This window comes from Aquila chrysaetos, chromosome 5 (genome assembly GCF_900496995.4).
Source record: "Aquila chrysaetos chrysaetos chromosome 5, bAquChr1.4, whole genome shotgun sequence".
Classification (NCBI taxonomy): Eukaryota; Metazoa; Chordata; class Aves; order Accipitriformes; family Accipitridae; genus Aquila; species Aquila chrysaetos.
Genome location: NC_044008.1, coordinates 57,549,513 through 57,567,614, shown reverse-complemented (window position 1 = coordinate 57,567,614; position 18,102 = coordinate 57,549,513). Strand labels below are relative to the sequence as shown.

Sequence of the window (18,102 nt, the reverse complement as noted above, 5' to 3'; positions counted from 1 at the left end):
CCTGAGTGGGAAATAAACCCCGAAAGCATAACCTGTTTACAAGCCAGGTTTATAGTAAACGCTTCTAGAAAAAAACAGATTCAAGCCACTATACATATATCTATATATATATATACACACATATATTTTTATGTATCTTTTTGATGAATCATATTCCAGACCACTTCAGTTTCTATGCATTTTCTCTCTTTTTAAGCTAAGCTAAAAGTGAGATTTTAGTCCTTAACCATACATAAATCCTCCTCAATCACCTCCTTAAGATGTCTCAAAGGCATTTGTGTGCCATCTCAAATTTTTGAAATGTTATATCCAGTATAATTACATTTACATAATCATTTAGCAAATCAAGTCCAATAATGCCTACATTTTCTCAACATCATGAGCAGATTACAAAGTCATTTCCTTACTTCACTGAAACCATTTTTAAGCTTCTTCCTTCTTTTAAATCTATACCACTTATTTCCACAGTGCGGTCCATGCTATTTGGAGACCAAAGCAAGTAGTCCAAACAGCAAAACCACATGTTAATACTATTCATAGTATTCATACGTCATCTTCTATCAGCCCAAAGCTTTTTGCTTTCTCCCCGCACACCATCCCCCACCGCCGCCAAGTCTAGCCCACTTCTGGCAATTCTCCATCTATCAAATATGAAGGAATGCAAAACAATATTAACTAATCAATATTGTCAACCTCCCTACAATCTCTAGTGTGTGTCTAACCATCAATATTCATGGTATCACCTCTCAGCACTATCTCAGTTCTGGAAAGCTGTGTTGATATTTCATGTATATTTGGAGATTTTAGTCAGTTACATTAAGCATCAATTTTCATTTTCAGCTGAAAGTGGTTGTAGAGCATTCTCTTCCTTTTTAAAAATATGTTTAAAAACTTACCATGTAACTTCTCTTATGAAACATTTCAAAGAAATGTATTTTTGAAGGATGTGATCCAATTTCCACCATCTTACTTTTTTAGCTTTGAATAGCAAAATATGGAAGCCCAAATTGCTTGCCAAATGCATATCTAGATTGCATCTAGATACACCAGGTATCCACCAAGGAAGGAAATAGGATCAATTAATTGAACGTCTTTCTCATCTAATTTTGTATGTGTGCATCCATGTATATTGAGACACAATTCCCAGATCTTCAATTTCATATGAAGTTCACCTAAATTTAAAAAAAGAAGCTATGAACCAATTCAAGTGGTACCAAAATACCATAACATCCTGTGGTTAACAAACTACTATACTGTGTGGCACACCAATAACAGTTCAAAATACATGTTGGTAATCCATAGCCTGGAAAAGAAGCAATGCTGGGGAGGTAGAGAAAACTGGATAAAAAAAACAAACCCAAAAAGCTTTTGGTTTATAAACACAGTGTTTCAACACCAACTTTTCTGTTTATGCTCCCCACACTGTTACACTTGTCTCTTGGCATATGCTCCATCTGGCTGTGGAGATGCATCTGCTTCTTTACGCTGCAGGCTCTACATGTGCAGATGAGCTCTACATGCTTACTCAAAGCTATGATCTGACAATCACATCTCTTACGCCATATATGTCTATGACTGAAGAACATGTATTGCTCCTATAACAGCTCTTCATTAAAATTTTGTGACAAGGCAGAGACGTAGAATGCCTGTTTGGTATTTTAATGCAAGATGATGCACTGAATACAGTCTCTGTAAGATTAAACTGGCTTATTCACACTACTGTTAAGTTGCAGCATGTACATCTACCTGCTTTGTCTTGTTTGTGTCATAAGTATGACATGACCACTATCACACCAAGCCATCACAAACATTACTTCCTATTAGAGTCAGCATTTTCCATGTTAAGAGATTTAATACAAAAATCCAAATCACTTCCTGTAACTTACACCAAGAAACAATTATGATTATTCCAATACAGCAGTCTTTTCACAAGAATGAGTATGTTTACAGTAATTACATGATATAGTTTAGGATAGATTTTTTAATACTTTTTAGTTATGATTTTTATTGCAGATTATTGCATATTTCAAGGACAGCTGTCAATATTTGGGGTATAATCTAAGCCCTACACAGCACATTATACTATACTGAAAACTGCATTAAAGTACACAGCACAGAAGAGGCTCATTATCTGACACCTATCCACAATTCTCACGGGCACAGATGCCAACCAGCAAAGTAGGTCACATTTTAGACAGGCTCCTAAAAATCAAATCACCTCAGTTTGATGAAGTGATATGACAGAACGTGCACAACCCACCCACAGCCAAGTGTAGGTGAAATAAACCCTGCTTTGCTGTATTGCTCAAGGAACATCAAAATGTGGAAAAGAGATAGAAAGTCGAGCTAAACAGGCAAGAAGAGCCTGTCTTTAGCCCTTGACTCCCGGAAAAGGCGAGGCTGGAAGAGAAGGAATAACTGAACAACTGCTGCTTTCTGAGACCTTCTTGAGGGACAGAGGACCCACCATGGAAGTGTTACCTTGTAGATAATCTGTAATAATCTTAACACGCCCTACACTAAAGAAGATTTGAGTATGAGTGCCTGCTCATTTCCCTCTTTTCCTTTGGATCAAAAAAAGGATGAACATTCAAGGTCTAAAATTGTCTTTTATACATTAAAACATTTTGTTGACCATACGGATACCAGATCCTGATAAAACCTGAAATTCTTCCCATTTTACTCTGCAGAAGTAGTCTACTTCTTTCTTCAGGAAAAATAATTACTTGCCAAGAATAATGTGTTACAGAAAAAAAGTCCATAAACATTAGAGCATCAAATGCTGTAACACCTACAGCAAGTCCTTCAAATTATAGAGAGTACTTCAGCATAACAATCTTCAACTGTGCCATTATGGCTTTGTAAAACTAAATATATGATCCTAATATTTCAAGAATTCAAAGCACACACTGAATGAAAATTTCACTTTTTTCAATATCCCTATATAGTCCATCTAACCTGTGCAAGAGCACTAGCTTTCACTCAAGTAATTACGAAAAAATAAGACGAATGAAACCTTATTGTAAAACAGAACAAAACTTCTCTCATCTGATGTGAAAAAAGACCATATTCTCCAAGAGCAAGAGACATCAAAGAACTTTTTTGAATGAGAATTTCTGTTTCTGAAATCGTACAAAAATGTTATTATGGAATTTCAACAGAAGATACATTTTTTTTCTTTCATGAGGCTTAAAGGAAACATTACGCTCACCCTCTCTTGAGTAAATGCAGGAGATCAGCAACCATAAGCAAAGTTTCACTGTCCTCACCAACTTCAGCTGTGTTCACCTTCCACATTTCAGAGGGATGCAGAAATTAATTTAAGAAACCCGCAAGACCAATAGTGCCTGATCCTGATAAGCAAGGAAGTTTTTTTTCCACAGACCTGCGTATGTTCTGAACATTTTGTGTTTCAAACAATTCTGTTTCCCTATTCACCTCTTTTTTCCAATGCTGTAGAACAGATTCAAACAGAACAAAAGTCAAAGATCACAGAGATTGAATCCCAGCTCAAAAACGCCACACAGTATCCTTTAAAAGTGGTTACAGGCCATCTGTCACAAGATCTTCTCCCTTAAAAGTACCAAATGGCAGGGAATGGACCATCCCCAAGTATACTACTGATAGAAAACTAAGCTTACATTAAAATGAAAATCTGTAACTTCCAATTCCACTTATTCAAAAGTCTACGACTCTGCCAAGACAGCTAAAAAACCATATTCTTTATACCCATATCAGTTACCAGTTACCAAGTAGCTACAAAAGAAAAAAATTATGATGACAAAAACTCATGGTAAGAAATAGGTAAAGGCGGCAACAATTTATTGATAGACAGACTGTTTAGAAATTGAATGGGGAAAAAAAAAAGGGGGGGGGGGACAAGGAAATACTACAGAACTTAAAAAGAAAAATGGGACCAACAAAAACACATAAAAGGGACAAAAAATTAGAAACGAATAGGTACAGGACAACAACAGAGCATTCACATCTACAACAACATGTACAGTGAAAGACATAAGGGCACATATAAAAAAAAATTCTAGTATTCATTTAAGATGCCAGTGCTCTCCCTCCTACTATGTTTTCACACAAACGTTCCAGCAGCAACAGAAGATACCAAGCTCTGGGCGTATAAAAGCAATTCCTATGCCAAAACTGAACAGGCAGCAACTATAAGGGGAAGATGTCTCATCAATTTCACTTAATAATTTACAACATTGCCATCCACCCAGTACTGAAAATAAGTAACAGTAGATTTGTTTCTTCCCTTATACAGCTTCTCAGCTGTGTAGAATTAGCTTTCCTTCTAGCACTGCAAAAAAACCTCCTGTCATGCATATCAGAAACACAGTGGGTCAAGACTAGTTTCACAGTGAGCCTACATCACGATAAATACCATCTGTTATATTCAAAGAGGCAAGTGAATTACTAAAATGTTAACTAAGATATATACATCAGCTATAACTCCATAAAATGGGACTACTCTAAATTGGTTTAGCATATATTAGACATATTTGGGGGGGGGGGGTGTTGTAATTTTTATTTATTAAAATTGTATTTCTACATAGGCTCAATAAAGAGAAGCCATTTTACGTTGTTCTTTCAGAACATTTCCAAAATGCTGGTGCTGTAACTTCACCTCTATCATGCCACAAGCATCTGTCAATGGTGAAATTACATGAAGGAGTGAGGTTTTGGCAACTTGCTACTGCTTAAATACAGGAGTCTTACCCTTTCCCCATCTCATCTCTTCTCCCACATTCCTCCCTACCTATGCTGTACCTGCCATTGCATCTGCTCCAGATCACATCATATTCTCCATTGAACCCATTCAGCTCTGTTGTAAAGCAAAAAAGTAGATAATTTTCCACTGAAAAGGAATGTTTTTCTAAACTAAAGACATTATTTACTTACAGTGGGAAGCAAACCATCCAAACCCAACCAGGAATGATGTGTTAATTGCCTAAAGAACAATAGCTAATAGACTACGAAGTTACCATACAGGCAGAGCAAATCTAAAATGCAATCAGTTGCAAAAAACGAAACTGTGGAGTATCTCTCTGAAATACTGTACACATAATTTTTTTTCCTGGAATCCAACAGAGAGAATACATCACTCTATCTTACATGTATTGAGCTTGTGAATACTTCATCCTACTGACTTAACTTTCCCATCTAGAACACAGCCATAAACTTAAAGAACATATTTTTGCTGCAAAAAGGTAAACGCTCCCCTCTCTGGCTAAATAACTTTTTCCCAAGAAAGAAAATTTTAAAAACAAACCAACCAACCAACCAAAAAAAACCCAAACCACCAAAACAACAACATTTCAAGCAGACTAAAGAGCACACAGGGCTAATCTGAAGAGACTAGGAGATGCACTCCTAAATTACACTATGTTTGAAAAATGACAGTAAAGTCCCAAATCCTGCACTAGTATAACACAGTAAACCTACAGAGGAAAATTAGAAAGAATTTGCAGATAAGTCCTTGCATGTTGCCCCAGAATAGAAACCATATATGCACTTGGGTACTGACTGCACTTTTTTATGTAGCTGCCAAGGGTCAAACTCTTGACACTGGTAAAAAAAAGCCACCAACAAAAAAACCCAAAAACCCAATAGGCAGCCTTGCGTATAAGTTATTTTGGAAGAAGTTCTTACACCTCGTGATATGAAGAAGCACTATTACCACAAGTCAGAACACAAAGAGGCCTCAGTTGCAGAACAAAAATCAGCCTGGCTAATTGACTTGGTTGCATCCCTATCTCAAATTCACATCTGTCGCAATCAAAAGTTCATCTTGAAAGAATTAGGTTTTCCCTTCCTCTACAGTGGCTATCCCTTATTTATACTAATCCAGTGACTAAATAATACTCCAACTCTTCAAAGCTTGTATTATCACCCTCATTAGTGCTCAATGCTGAAAACAGAAGTTGGGAGGATTTTCTTTCTGATCATAAAAGGCAGTTGACAAATTAGCAGAGAAACTTCTCAGAAAGAAATATAAGGCATTTGTCTATTTCTCAGTTTTGTCAATCTGATTTTTGCTTGAAAACTTATTTACAAGATCAGCTACTATCCTCCCTGTACTCTGTGATCCCCTTGGCAATAGACTCTTCAGCTATACAAGGCTAATCGCTATTCCTAAATCATTCCTAAAAAGCAAGGCATTTGTTCAGAAGACAACTTCAGAATTTAAATGAAACACTTAAGTCAGCCACCTGTTTTGGTCTATTTACAGGACTACTGGAGACATATCTGAAATGCAGTTAGAGTACATAAAGGCTCCAATTGCCAAGAAAATCCTTGATTTCTACTGCACCTAATTTAGAAATTATGTACTGGAAAGAATTTCTATTTAAAGCACAAGCATAATAAAAGTAGACAAAACCAATACCTTTGAGTAAATATATTCATGCTGTTCTACTACTGCAGAAACTGCAGTCGTTCAACTGCTATGTTTTAACAGACATACAGACTGACCAGACAACAAATTTTATTAAGTTAATTTGCTCCACAGATTCACTTTTTTTGTTGTTTTTTTGGCTGAACAAGGGACAGCATAGACTGTGGTTGATTTGAGCCATGTGCAACGTTTGACTGGTAAAATGACTACTACCTCAAAAGAGAAAAGGGGCCAACCATAATTGTCTGTTAGGCTGAGGGCACTCTTTGGACTTTATGCTCCATCCAATTCATTTTTTTCCCTTAAAACCTTGAACACTTCCCCCTTCCCTCCCCCAGAAAATCAACCCTCTTTCACACCCCTATTTCCATTGCCAAATGTGGTTGAAATCAAACATGTTTCCCAGAACCTGGCAGGGGGTGGAGGGCAGATGGGAAAACAACATGGCTGTAAAGATGACTTATTGCCTTAGAGAAACCAGACTAAAAGCAGTAGTGTACACTTTATGACACAGTTTTCAAGTTATTAAATACATTTGTTTAAAATATCTTAAAATGCTCTATGTTGCTCTATATTTGAAGTGTTAAGGAGATAAGAAAACTGACGTGTCTTTTCAAATTGTTACCTCAACGATATCTGAGTTGGTTCTGCTTTCATGGGGCTCGTTGTATTCTGTGTATTTAAGTAGAACTTTGTCCATATCAGTGCTGGCATACTGAAAGAGTTTGTTAGAGCTGTTAAAAATGATGAGTGCTATTTCACAGTCACAGAGTACACTCAACTCATATGCCTTCTTCATTAATCCAAACTTCCTCTTTGTAAAGGTGACCTAGAGAAGAAAGAATAATGATTATTTTTTTTTTAAACACATGACAAGATTTCAAGGACTATAATCAAGTATTCAAGGAATACACCAATTGAGCCTACACTATTTATTCCTACTAACAAGCGACAAAACTGAACAGTGTACAAGCTTAAAAGAACTGCCTATCATATTTGGGTGTCACTTTTAGGGCCAATCCTCTATATTAGACTAAGCTAAACAATTACACCCCCCCCCAACTCTTCCACTGGTATATAACTACCAAGGAGAGAGTATATAGCTACCAAGGAGAATTAAAGTTGGTAGGATCCTCTAACCATATTTCCTTCTGTTCAACTAACACTGACTTTCCAGGTATCAGAATATTTTCTTCTGTGATGACTAGTTATTCTGTAATTAGTTTACAAGTTACAACCTTAATTCTAAAAATTGAAGAAAACAGCATTGTCAACGGAAGCAACACTTACTACCTCATGTGATTTCTGATTATACAAAGCTAAGAAATATTCTTATTTTGTTGCTATTAAACCATCTAATTAGATTCACTTGTACTTCTAAGTTGTTTTCTGCCACTTGGGAACATCATGAAACAATCATTCTGTCCAATTAGAACTGCTGTGGGGAAATAAATCCATTACAGACCATCACAAAAGAGCATTTGCCCATTGGGGAAGGTGGAAAGACACTTAGTTATAAAACTCACCATCAATTATGAAAAAAAGTTTTAAAAAAATTATTCCTTTCACAAGATTTCAGTTAGTTAAGGATATAAGAGTACCAATACATTTGACATCAAGTTGAATCAAAAACAGGTCTCATGCTAAGGCCAACTTTTCTTAAATGACAATATTTTTACTAAACGTCCTCTAAGTGTCTCCAAAAGGCACTTAATCTACTACTATGAAGTTAATGTTCCAAGACCTTTTAAATAAAGATGCTGTTTTCAGATCTAGCCTTTCAATCTGAGCTTCAGTGTGGAATGGAACACCTCTGCCTATGGCCATATTCACACTCCCATATTACAATTCAAAGTATATGCCTCTGTGATCAGTGGGTAAGCAACATGCCCTACACGTTTAACAGACAATAGTCGGTATACTTCTGCAAGATAGCAATGAAGTAAAACACAAGAGACAATCAAACCTGTTTTATGGGTTTCTATAGTTTAACATGTTAATTACTTAGGTGTACATCAAGTTTTCAGAAGATGGATGGGAAAATTCTGTGTATACACATCTCAAGGCATTTTTTCCAGAGATGAGTATCTCATGTATTGCTTTAATACTATGCATAATACAAAATATATACTATCCCTCCCACCACATAAAGTCTCAGAGGGATGCAGACAGATATACTAACAAGATCGTGTACATAGCATGCTGACAATAACTTTATTATTAAAACAGTATATGCATACTTCGCTCTTCCACCACAAATGTTTGCAAAGGTACTGTGGACCTGAGGTTCCTCTTCAGCTATAAAACAGTATACACGTCCATTAAAAAAAAAACAAAACAAAAAAAACCCCAAAATTAAAAACAAAACAAAACAAACACAGAGAAAACCCAACAACTGTTTTAAAATGCGCCCACTCCCCCCCAAAATGCACTGTGCCTATGATTTTTGAAAACCTGGATTGTTAACACTTAGCCACAGTAGGAATGGAGGTAATAAACAGAAGACCTAGAACGATGAGAATATGCAAAGTCAGGCATATTATGATAACCATAGTTCCACCTAAGTTTCTGTGCACTGTTTGTAACTTGGAAACTTCTTAGTATTTAAAGACCACTAATCACAGCCTTTTGTGAGACTTTAATAATCCACGTTCAGATGAAAAGTGAGTACTTACCATAACTTTTTTATTCAACCCTTTTAAAGCACGTTTGATGAGAAGCTCCATTAAGATACAGCACTCTCTCTGAAACAATTTTATGTAAGAGTGCTATAACACATTCAAGGTTCAACTAGGGTAAACATATCTTTTTACCTACTTATTGTTTAACAATTACATTAGTGAGACGATGCCAAAAAAACTGAGAGACTTTACCTTAATGCATTTTCTGTTAGTATTTTATTTTCAGTTATCAATTCAACAAGTTGACCAAGTACAAATCTAGGTTTTACTGGGCTGCACTTTTCCCAAATGCAGGTGAAAATTTTACTATCTACATATAATACAATACAGCTGCTTTTTAAAAACAGATCTTGTGTAAGTCTCCTAGCAGTTCTGTCACTTTACATATGACTTCTTTCAGAACACTTGGGATTTATTTATCCTACCTTGGATGGGACATTAAGAATCACTTTGTCTGGATTCCTCTGGGGATTTGGGGAAACTGTGGGATTTTAAATTGCTGTGTTGTTCTTCTGATACTTCAATTACAAGATACTTAAGAGATTATTACCAAAGTATAAGCAGGTATAGACAGGTACTACTGTTTAGTTTTTGTCAGGAAATAGGCATCATAAACAAGATGTGTGTGTGCTACATTACTTTGAGAAGTCATTAAACAAAAAGACTGAAGGCTTAGCTCCACTGAGGATGCATACGATCCCAGAAAAGGGATCTTAACTTCTCTACTGAAATGTTATCTTTCTCACCTCTTGGAAGGCTATTTTACTTGTGAGATTTTTTCTACTTCCGAGATTCTTAGCTAGCATCAATTTTGCACTTCGTGCTTGGGCAGTGCTTAGCACAAACCCCACTACCACTGGAGTCCAACCCTTATTTTAATGCACATAGATTATAAACTCAGTTTTCATTTAAAAACTCAGAAAGCAGAATATTAGTTCTGCAAATTTCTCCTTTTTTTGTTGTTGTTTTGTTTTGTTTTGCCATTTAGCATGCCATTTAGGACCACACTAAAGACAAAAAGATGTACCCTTATTGCAGGCCAATAGCCTCCTCAACACTATTCTAATATTGCTTAGCAAAAAATGGGTGAGGAGGAGAGAGCAAAGGCAGCAAGACTGAGCTCCTTTGATATCTAATTTACTGTACTTTATTCTCTCCAGCTTAATGAAGATAAATGTCCTACGGCTCATTCAAGCAGATAAGACTGCTTAATTAACAATACAATGACAGTCTCATGACAATTGTAATCCCCCAGAGTAATGCTCTATATATTCTGTTTTGAGCTCACACACAATCCCATCAGAAATAAGATGCTTCTGATAAAACAATAGCTTTTCTTCCCACATAAGTTGTATGAACTTGCTCTGCAGGCAAAGGTCTATCCCATTCTACTCATTTTCAAACCAAAAAAACCAAACCACCAGACTCAACATCTAAACAGGACTTCATATGCATGTTCACGAATGACAAACTAACCAGCTATGTATGCCACAGAAAAACTAACAGAACACAACTGAACTATACTTTCTGTTCGGCAAAACAAACCCTAAATGCCCTCCTTAACAGTGTCAATGAAAAAAATTCTAAAGAGTAAATTAATACCTAATAAATATCCAGTGCATCAGGGCATTTTAGTATGTTAAAACTCTATATACTAGCTACCAAAACCACAGGACACCAGCGGAGTTAAAGAACACCATCAATACCTCTACACATAAACAATTTGGCTCCACTAGTAAGAGCTATTTTATCTCAAAACCTTTTAAAAACAAGATGCAGTATGTTATCATCTGAGTTTCCACAGAAGGATAAGGCAAGACTAATTCCATTTTTAAGTTAGAGCTTAAAGCCTCTTCCTAGTCACTAAAAAAACCAAAAGTGCTAACCAAAAAACAGCCAGAAACAAAACTTAGAATTTAATCCCCATATTTTGCTTCAGTCACAGCAATGGTACAAGTGGGCTAAAATTTGATACAAATGCACTAATCCTCCTCCTCTCCATTGTTCCAACCTGAACAATGAGATGGAGATCAAAAAAAGAAAAAAAACCACCAAACCCCAAAACTCATCTCCTCCTGAAAAAAAACACCACACCAAAGTCAGGCTATAGTATAGTATATATTTGTATTTCAAGCAGAACAAAATCAAGGCTGTCCAACTTAGTCTAATTAAGTTAGAAAAAGCGGAGAGGGGCATCAATTTCTACCTCTTCAACACATCTGAAGTTCTAGAGCAAGATCTGAAAGAACTGAAGTTATTAATTCATCTACTTTTACTATGTGTACTTAAGACATTTATCTACATCAAACATACAGTCACTGTGTGATTAAAGCTGTTCAAACACAATACTTGGCTTTCTCCCAAACTTCAATAATACTTTTTTAGCTATATATAGTCTTCTCAGAGTTTACATTGCTTTAAAGCAATACAGGGAGAAAACAAATCTTGATTTCACAAACAAAAAACAATGGGCTCTGAGCTCATGTGTGAGCAGCAAGACAGGCTCATGGAATTCTGACATTACCCCAACATCAAGCTGGTGCTCAGGAGAGGTTAAAAAAGCAAACCAAATACTGGGAAGGGAACAAACATCAGTACACCACTATAAAAGTCTTTGTTTCGCATGCATCTTGAACGCTGTGCAGTTCTGGGTCCCCTCGCCACCAAAAATAATGTAGCAATACTCAAGAAGGTTTAGGGAAAGTAGAAAGAATGGTCAAAGGTCTGGAATAAATTCTGTATTAAAACAACTAAGTAAGCTAGGGTGCTTCAGCCTGAAAAAGTTATTTTAAGAGAAAAGAAGAAAACATGGCAGAGGTCCACAGAGTAACAGGGAAGATGGACAGACTAGATAGGGAGTGAGTGACTGCTGCCTCTTCCACACAAGAGCTAAATAACTAGCAGAACCATGACAAACGGTAAATGAAAAGGTATTTCTTGAAACAACAGGTAACAGACCTATAGGAAATCCTAGCCAAAAGATGTTGTAAATACTGCAACTTTATAAGGGCTCAAAGGATAACCGAACAAGTTCACTGGCAGGGAAAACAAAAAAAAACCCACCTCCATTAATGGTTACTAAATATACGGAAACCACATCCAGCTCAGGAAATCCCTGAGCTAAGAATAGAAAGCTAGAAGAGGATTACAGAGTAGCCTAACATGTGCATCTCTATCCTACAGTTATGTGTTTATGACCTTCGTTGGACAAAAGATACTGGCCCAGTGGAATCTTTGGTCTGACCCACTATGACTATTCTTAAAGATTGTAGGTCATTCCAACAATCCTTTTCCTTAAAAATGGTAGCTTCCAGATACCCCGCTCAACATTTCAATATACAATTAAAATTTTATTTCTTATCTCATGTAGCAATTTAGAAGTTAAGAGGAAGCACTACTTCTACTGAGTCATCAATTTTGGTACTTTTTATAGAATCATAGAATGGTTTGGGTTGGAATGGACCTTAAAGATCATCTAGTTCCAAAATCCCTGCCATGGGCAGGGACACCTTCCTCTAGACCAAGTTGCTCAAAGCCCCATCCAACCTGGCCTTGAACACTTCCAGGGAAGGGGCATCCACAGCCTCTCTGGGCAACCTGTTCCAGTGCCTCACCACCCTCACAGTTCACAGGACACCTCTTTATTAGGGCAAGAGCAGCCAAGTAAGGAGCTTTCCCTAAAACAGTGGGCTTTTGAGTACTCAACCCCCTTTGACTGACAATTTTTAAAGACTGTTGTAGCAAACAGCTCTTATGAGGACTATAACTCAATACTTTTAAATAGAATCATGTTAACAAAATTCATTACTATATCCAAACCACTGTGGATCATTGTCCACAGCTATGTCAAACTCCTCTGTCAAAGACGCTGCAGCAAATACTTTTACTACATCCTTTCTGAACTTCTCATCCTTTCTCTATCTTCATTACTAAGTGTTCCTAGTCACTATCAGACCAAGTAAGGTGTCTGTTTCAACACGATCCTTCAGCCTACTGGAAGTACAGACTAGGGTACCATTTAAATAGGAATAGTAGTTTTACAGTGAATTTGACTTAAAGTAGTAATTGATATTACTTATAAATAACAATTTTCCCCTCAAACAGTAGTAAAACCACTGAGATATAGTTCTTATTTGTATTCTGGTAATGCCATCTGTAGATACATAAAGACAAAGCACAGCTTTAGAAGAGTGAATTAAAATGAATGTATTCAAAGTTTCCATTCATTTTTAGGATTACTGATGAACTTGTTCATGCAGATTCCTTGTTTCTCACCTGTCTGTTCCGTTCATCCATTATTCTTGTGATCTGTATTTTCTTTCTCCCCATTTTCAGCCTCTTCTTGCTTTTGCTTTGCAATCCAGAAATATACTAATCCAAGAAATGTCACTCTTCAGTATTCTAACACATGATACAGTTTTCTTTTACTTTGTCTTCAGCTTGAGAAAAGGTTCCTATTTCTTCTTATAAGCACCTAAAAATAAAATTTTGAAAAAAATTAACTTACAAATTACTAAAGAGGAAGCATCCTTAAGCACGTATATAGCCATAAAACATGTGCACGCATAAACTAATTTCAGTGAAGAACCAAGTATTTTCATTAGTAAAATATTATACTACATACATACTGTGTTCCAATTAAATAAACTCCAACTAGTTTGCTAGATTCTACCTACAAACTACAGATTTTAAATTACCAGTAATTTCATACACTTTCAGTTGGATGTCTTAAATACAGTTGTCAAAGGAGGTGGTGCTCACCACTCTAAGCTTTTAGGCATTGAGTCATCTGAGGTTTCAAAAGTTCACCCACAAAGTTTTGGTAAACTCCATTCATTATCTTAGGAAACCTTTTAGAGAACTGCTTTGTGTTTACTGTTTCTCTTCTAAAATTATCAGCATGATAACAAAACAAAATCATGAGAATATCAAGTTTTTGTTCCTAAACTAAATTACGTCTCATTTCATAAGACAATATTTGGGGTTTCACTGGGAAGCAGGCGACAGAGAAAAGAGGGAATATCTTTACTTAAAAAGGATAAAGACCACAGAAAATATTTTCACAACAGAACTATTTCACAGCTACCAAGACACCAATGAATAATTAAGACCTTCACACAGCTACTCTCTCTACAATAATCTATAACTTATACATTTGCCAATAACCAATTACCAGTCCCCGTACTTGTTTCATTTTGTTATATTGTTTAGAAAGGTAAAGATCCATGCAACTTGAAAAGCCAGTGTACCATCATAATATTTTAATCTGGTACTAACACACCAAACTGACTTGTAAAACACTGATATTTAAAAAACTTTAAATGCATTTTCAGTAAAAAAAAATTGCTAAGCCATATTCCAAACATACTGCTTGAACCGCAAGATAACATTAATTCAACAAAACTTGAGAACTATTGAAAATAGCCTCTAGAACATCAACTGTATACTAGAATGTATAAACATGAAATAGGTACACCTTATTCTATTACCACCTAACATTCCTTAAAATAAAAAGAATAAAACCAGCCACAATATTAGCTTATAACCTCTCTAACTTTCCAACCCAAAATGTCTTTTGAAATCAAGCCTTGCATATTTTAATATGGGTGTCACAATGCCATATCCTTGAGGCCATGTGTAGAAAGTGGTGCAACCACATCACCATCAGACAGTTAATAAGTAGAGACAGCAAGAGGCGATTAGTCACAGGCTACACTTCACAATACATTCAATTTACACTGTGGAAACAACCATGACATTCTGATTCAGCTTGGGAGGAAAAAAAAAAAAAAAAAAGATGTGGAGGAATATCACAAATTGAAGGGATGTCATTTTACATTTTACATTTACCTGATATCAACAAAGGACTGCTTTGGTAAAACATCATAGAATGCCCAACAGTATTTAGAAATAGTATACCATGGAATTTAAGATCAAATCAACACTAAGATTATGTGATGTCCATTCATCAAAAGGATAGGCACTAGACATTGTTTATACAGCAAAACACTTAAAAGCATGCATCAGCATTGTATTCCTTTTATTTTCTTCAAGAAAATAATTTCTTCCAAGGCGCCACGAAAAAGGTATTAATTGCTAGCTAAGGCCAGATGAACAAGCCTCTACACAACCAACAGCACACAGTAAATATTTTACATGGAAAGCAACAGTTGGCATATAAATTTATACCTTTTTTGTTAAAAAAAAAAAACAAACAACAAAAAAAAAAAAACTAAAAACAAAACAAAACAAAACCGCACAAAACAAAACAAACCAACAAAAAACCCCACCAGGAATATCCACTGGATTCTAAGCTTCAGTTCATAAAACATTCAGTCTTAAGTCAGCTGCCCCACTCTCTTAAAAAAAAATTTCAGCTCATGCTATGATCACACATTAAATTTAGTTCTGCAAAAATCTGGTTGCATTCCTTGAACATAACTAATAAAAGGGTCTCTATAAGCAGCTCTAAAAATTTGTTTTCTCCTTCATTTGTGGCTTCATTTTTTAAATGTATTACACATTATTGAAACAGTTTTCTGAATACAGAATTAACAAATTCCTTCCTCTGCTTTCTAAAAGCACTCACCATTGTAACTAGTACGTACTAATAGCCACCACATGTGAGACCAAAGATCCATCTGGTCCAGCATTTTATCTGTGGCTATTAGCAAATATCACTAGGATGGTAAAGGAAGGACATAGGAATAGAATAAGCATATATCACTTAAAGGCAGTATTTATAAACCATTTTCTCCAGATATTCAGTGATTTTTGAATCAGGAAATTCTGAAGTCATATATGGAATCTTAGATTTAAAGCTGTTCATCAAATAATCCTCCATAAATATTACTTTTGACTCTGTCTAAGTTTTTAGCACCTAGAAGCAAAGAGTTCCACAGCTTAGTTATGCATCAGAGTAGAAGATATATCCTTTCATTTAAGCCTGATCCTGGTAATTATATTTGTTATACACTGATTTTTAATTATACGAGACAGTAAACAAACAGTCATCTTCACCTTTCATGTTAGTCCTGATTTTGATACCTATATTGTATCTTCCTTCAGTTACCTTTACTCAAAACTAAAGATACCTACTCCAATCAACCACTTTTACACAAAAGCCATGCTCTGGCCAGCCATCCTGTCCTCCTCTCCACCCTTTCCAGTTACACGCTGTTCTTTCTGAAACAGAAGGACAGACAGTGTGTACAGTATACAAGATATGATGTGTGTATAAAATTTTATGATAATCTACCATAAATTTATACAGAGGTATAACAATATTTTATGTTGTACTGCATTAGACATACACTTAGACAAATTAACTAGTTCTCAGAATTTTCCTAAGGAAACAGACCTATGCTCCAGAACACAATTTCAAAACCCCTATGAGGGACCACACATTTTCTTCATACAGTCCCATCTCATTCACTCAGCTGTTCCACCTTTTGCAACAGATATTCAAAAGTAAGTCTATTCAGTGAATAAAACAAGGAGCTCATGGGAGAACAGGGTAGAGAGGAAGAGAAATATGACACGAGATTATGCAGTATATATACTTAAGGATACAAAATAAGAGATGCCCAAACATTTTCCATGAGCTAATGGAAGAAACAATAGCAGGAAAACACTATTATCTGTTCCATGTACCATCAAGGGAAATGGGAAAACTGACAGTAATTTTCACCAACATTTTGTTATAGTTTTGGGGTGTTATTTCAGGTCTTTTAAAATCAGTATGCTCTATTAGGCATAAATGCATCAACCCATTTCCCATTTACTACCTCTGCTTCACCCTCTTTAATCAGTCCACTGTTGCCTCTCAGCTCAGCTCTGCTACTTTCTTCAACCTCAAGCACTTTTCTCACTTAGCAAGTTCCAAATTCCTATTTGCATGTCTGTCCCCATCTGGGTCCAGCCTCTCCTCCCTCTCCCACAGGTTGCTATGGACACCAGAAACCTGGCTTTGAAACACATTTGCCAAAGGCAACCCAGCTCTGAAATACAGCATCCCTTTCATTTTGAAGTGACATACAAGATGATTTTCAAAGCTAAGAACTGAAACATAAGTTCGGCATGAGCTTAGGGTAGAAAGGATCTTGACACTAACTGCAAAATCAGAATAAATTGTGCAGTAAAAAGCCACTTTTTGTGCGTGCTCAAAACATCCAAATGGGAAGTTACTAACAATGACAAATGCACATTACATTTCTCATGGGAGCAATGACTTTTCCTTTTTCTAATCCTTGATCACATCAGAGTTGGAGTTTTATTTTCTATCCTGACTAGCAACAAAACTATGTAGGGTAAGATGTAAGACTGTGTCCACTACGTGGTTACATCAAAAATGTAACTAGCAAAGTTTTAATTTTGCTAAATCGTAGTTGCGTTGCAAACATACTTAGGTAAAATTCTGAAGTCACAAAGCCATTTCATCTAGATCATCAACAAACTTTTGCCCTAATAAAGGAAAACTAGCAGACATATATGAAGATCAATGCACATTTATTTCTGAAAGTAAACATGAAACTAATGTGAAGTAGCCTTGATGAAGGTAAAGTTCTACCTCCTTAAGTGACAGAATCAAATTACAGCCACCAAAACTGCTTTACATTACTTGCATGGGCACACAGAAGCAAAATTCCCCACCCCCCCAAGAAGAATTTCAGGCATCTATTAAACAGTAAGAGTAAGCAGAGAAAAAGAAGGAAAAAACCCCATGTGCTTCATGATGAGCTTCAAACAGAAAGTAACATCAGCTTGCAATAATAACAAGAAAAATTACATTTGTAGCTGTCCAAGTAAACCCCTTTATTATTGTATAAAAGTAAACTTTATTCCAAATTTTCTGGATTTATTCCCTTCCCCAGCACATGTGAAAACACCACACTAAATACTGAAAGACAACAGAACCATATGTAAAAATATACCCTCATGACTGCATGTTTTCAGGAACTCGGATCAGTTGGTTCGTTGTCAACACTGCTTATGGTTTCATAAACAGAGAGA

The 18,102-nt window shown here is 36.0% G+C and overlaps 1 protein-coding gene across 8 annotated transcripts in view; it reads right to left on the bottom strand.

Annotated features, from left to right (window-relative positions):
- MEF2A (myocyte enhancer factor 2A) overlaps window positions 1–18,102 on the bottom strand; it is a 93,302-nt gene that overhangs the window by 43,302 nt on the left and 31,898 nt on the right. For 7 of the 8 annotated variants that reach the window (XM_030013383.2, XM_030013380.2, XM_030013375.2 and 4 more), the window contains exons 2-3: window positions 13,366–13,564; window positions 7,035–7,238 (exon numbers count right to left, since the gene is read on the bottom strand). In XM_030013383.2, the coding sequence (XP_029869243.1) occupies window positions 7,035–7,238; window positions 13,366–13,419 (258 nt within the window). In that variant the 5' untranslated portion in view covers window positions 13,420–13,564. Of the gene's footprint in view, window positions 1–7,034; window positions 7,239–13,365; window positions 13,565–16,188; window positions 16,210–18,102 lie in introns of those variants that run through there. The other variant, XM_030013378.1, reaches the window with a different exon arrangement.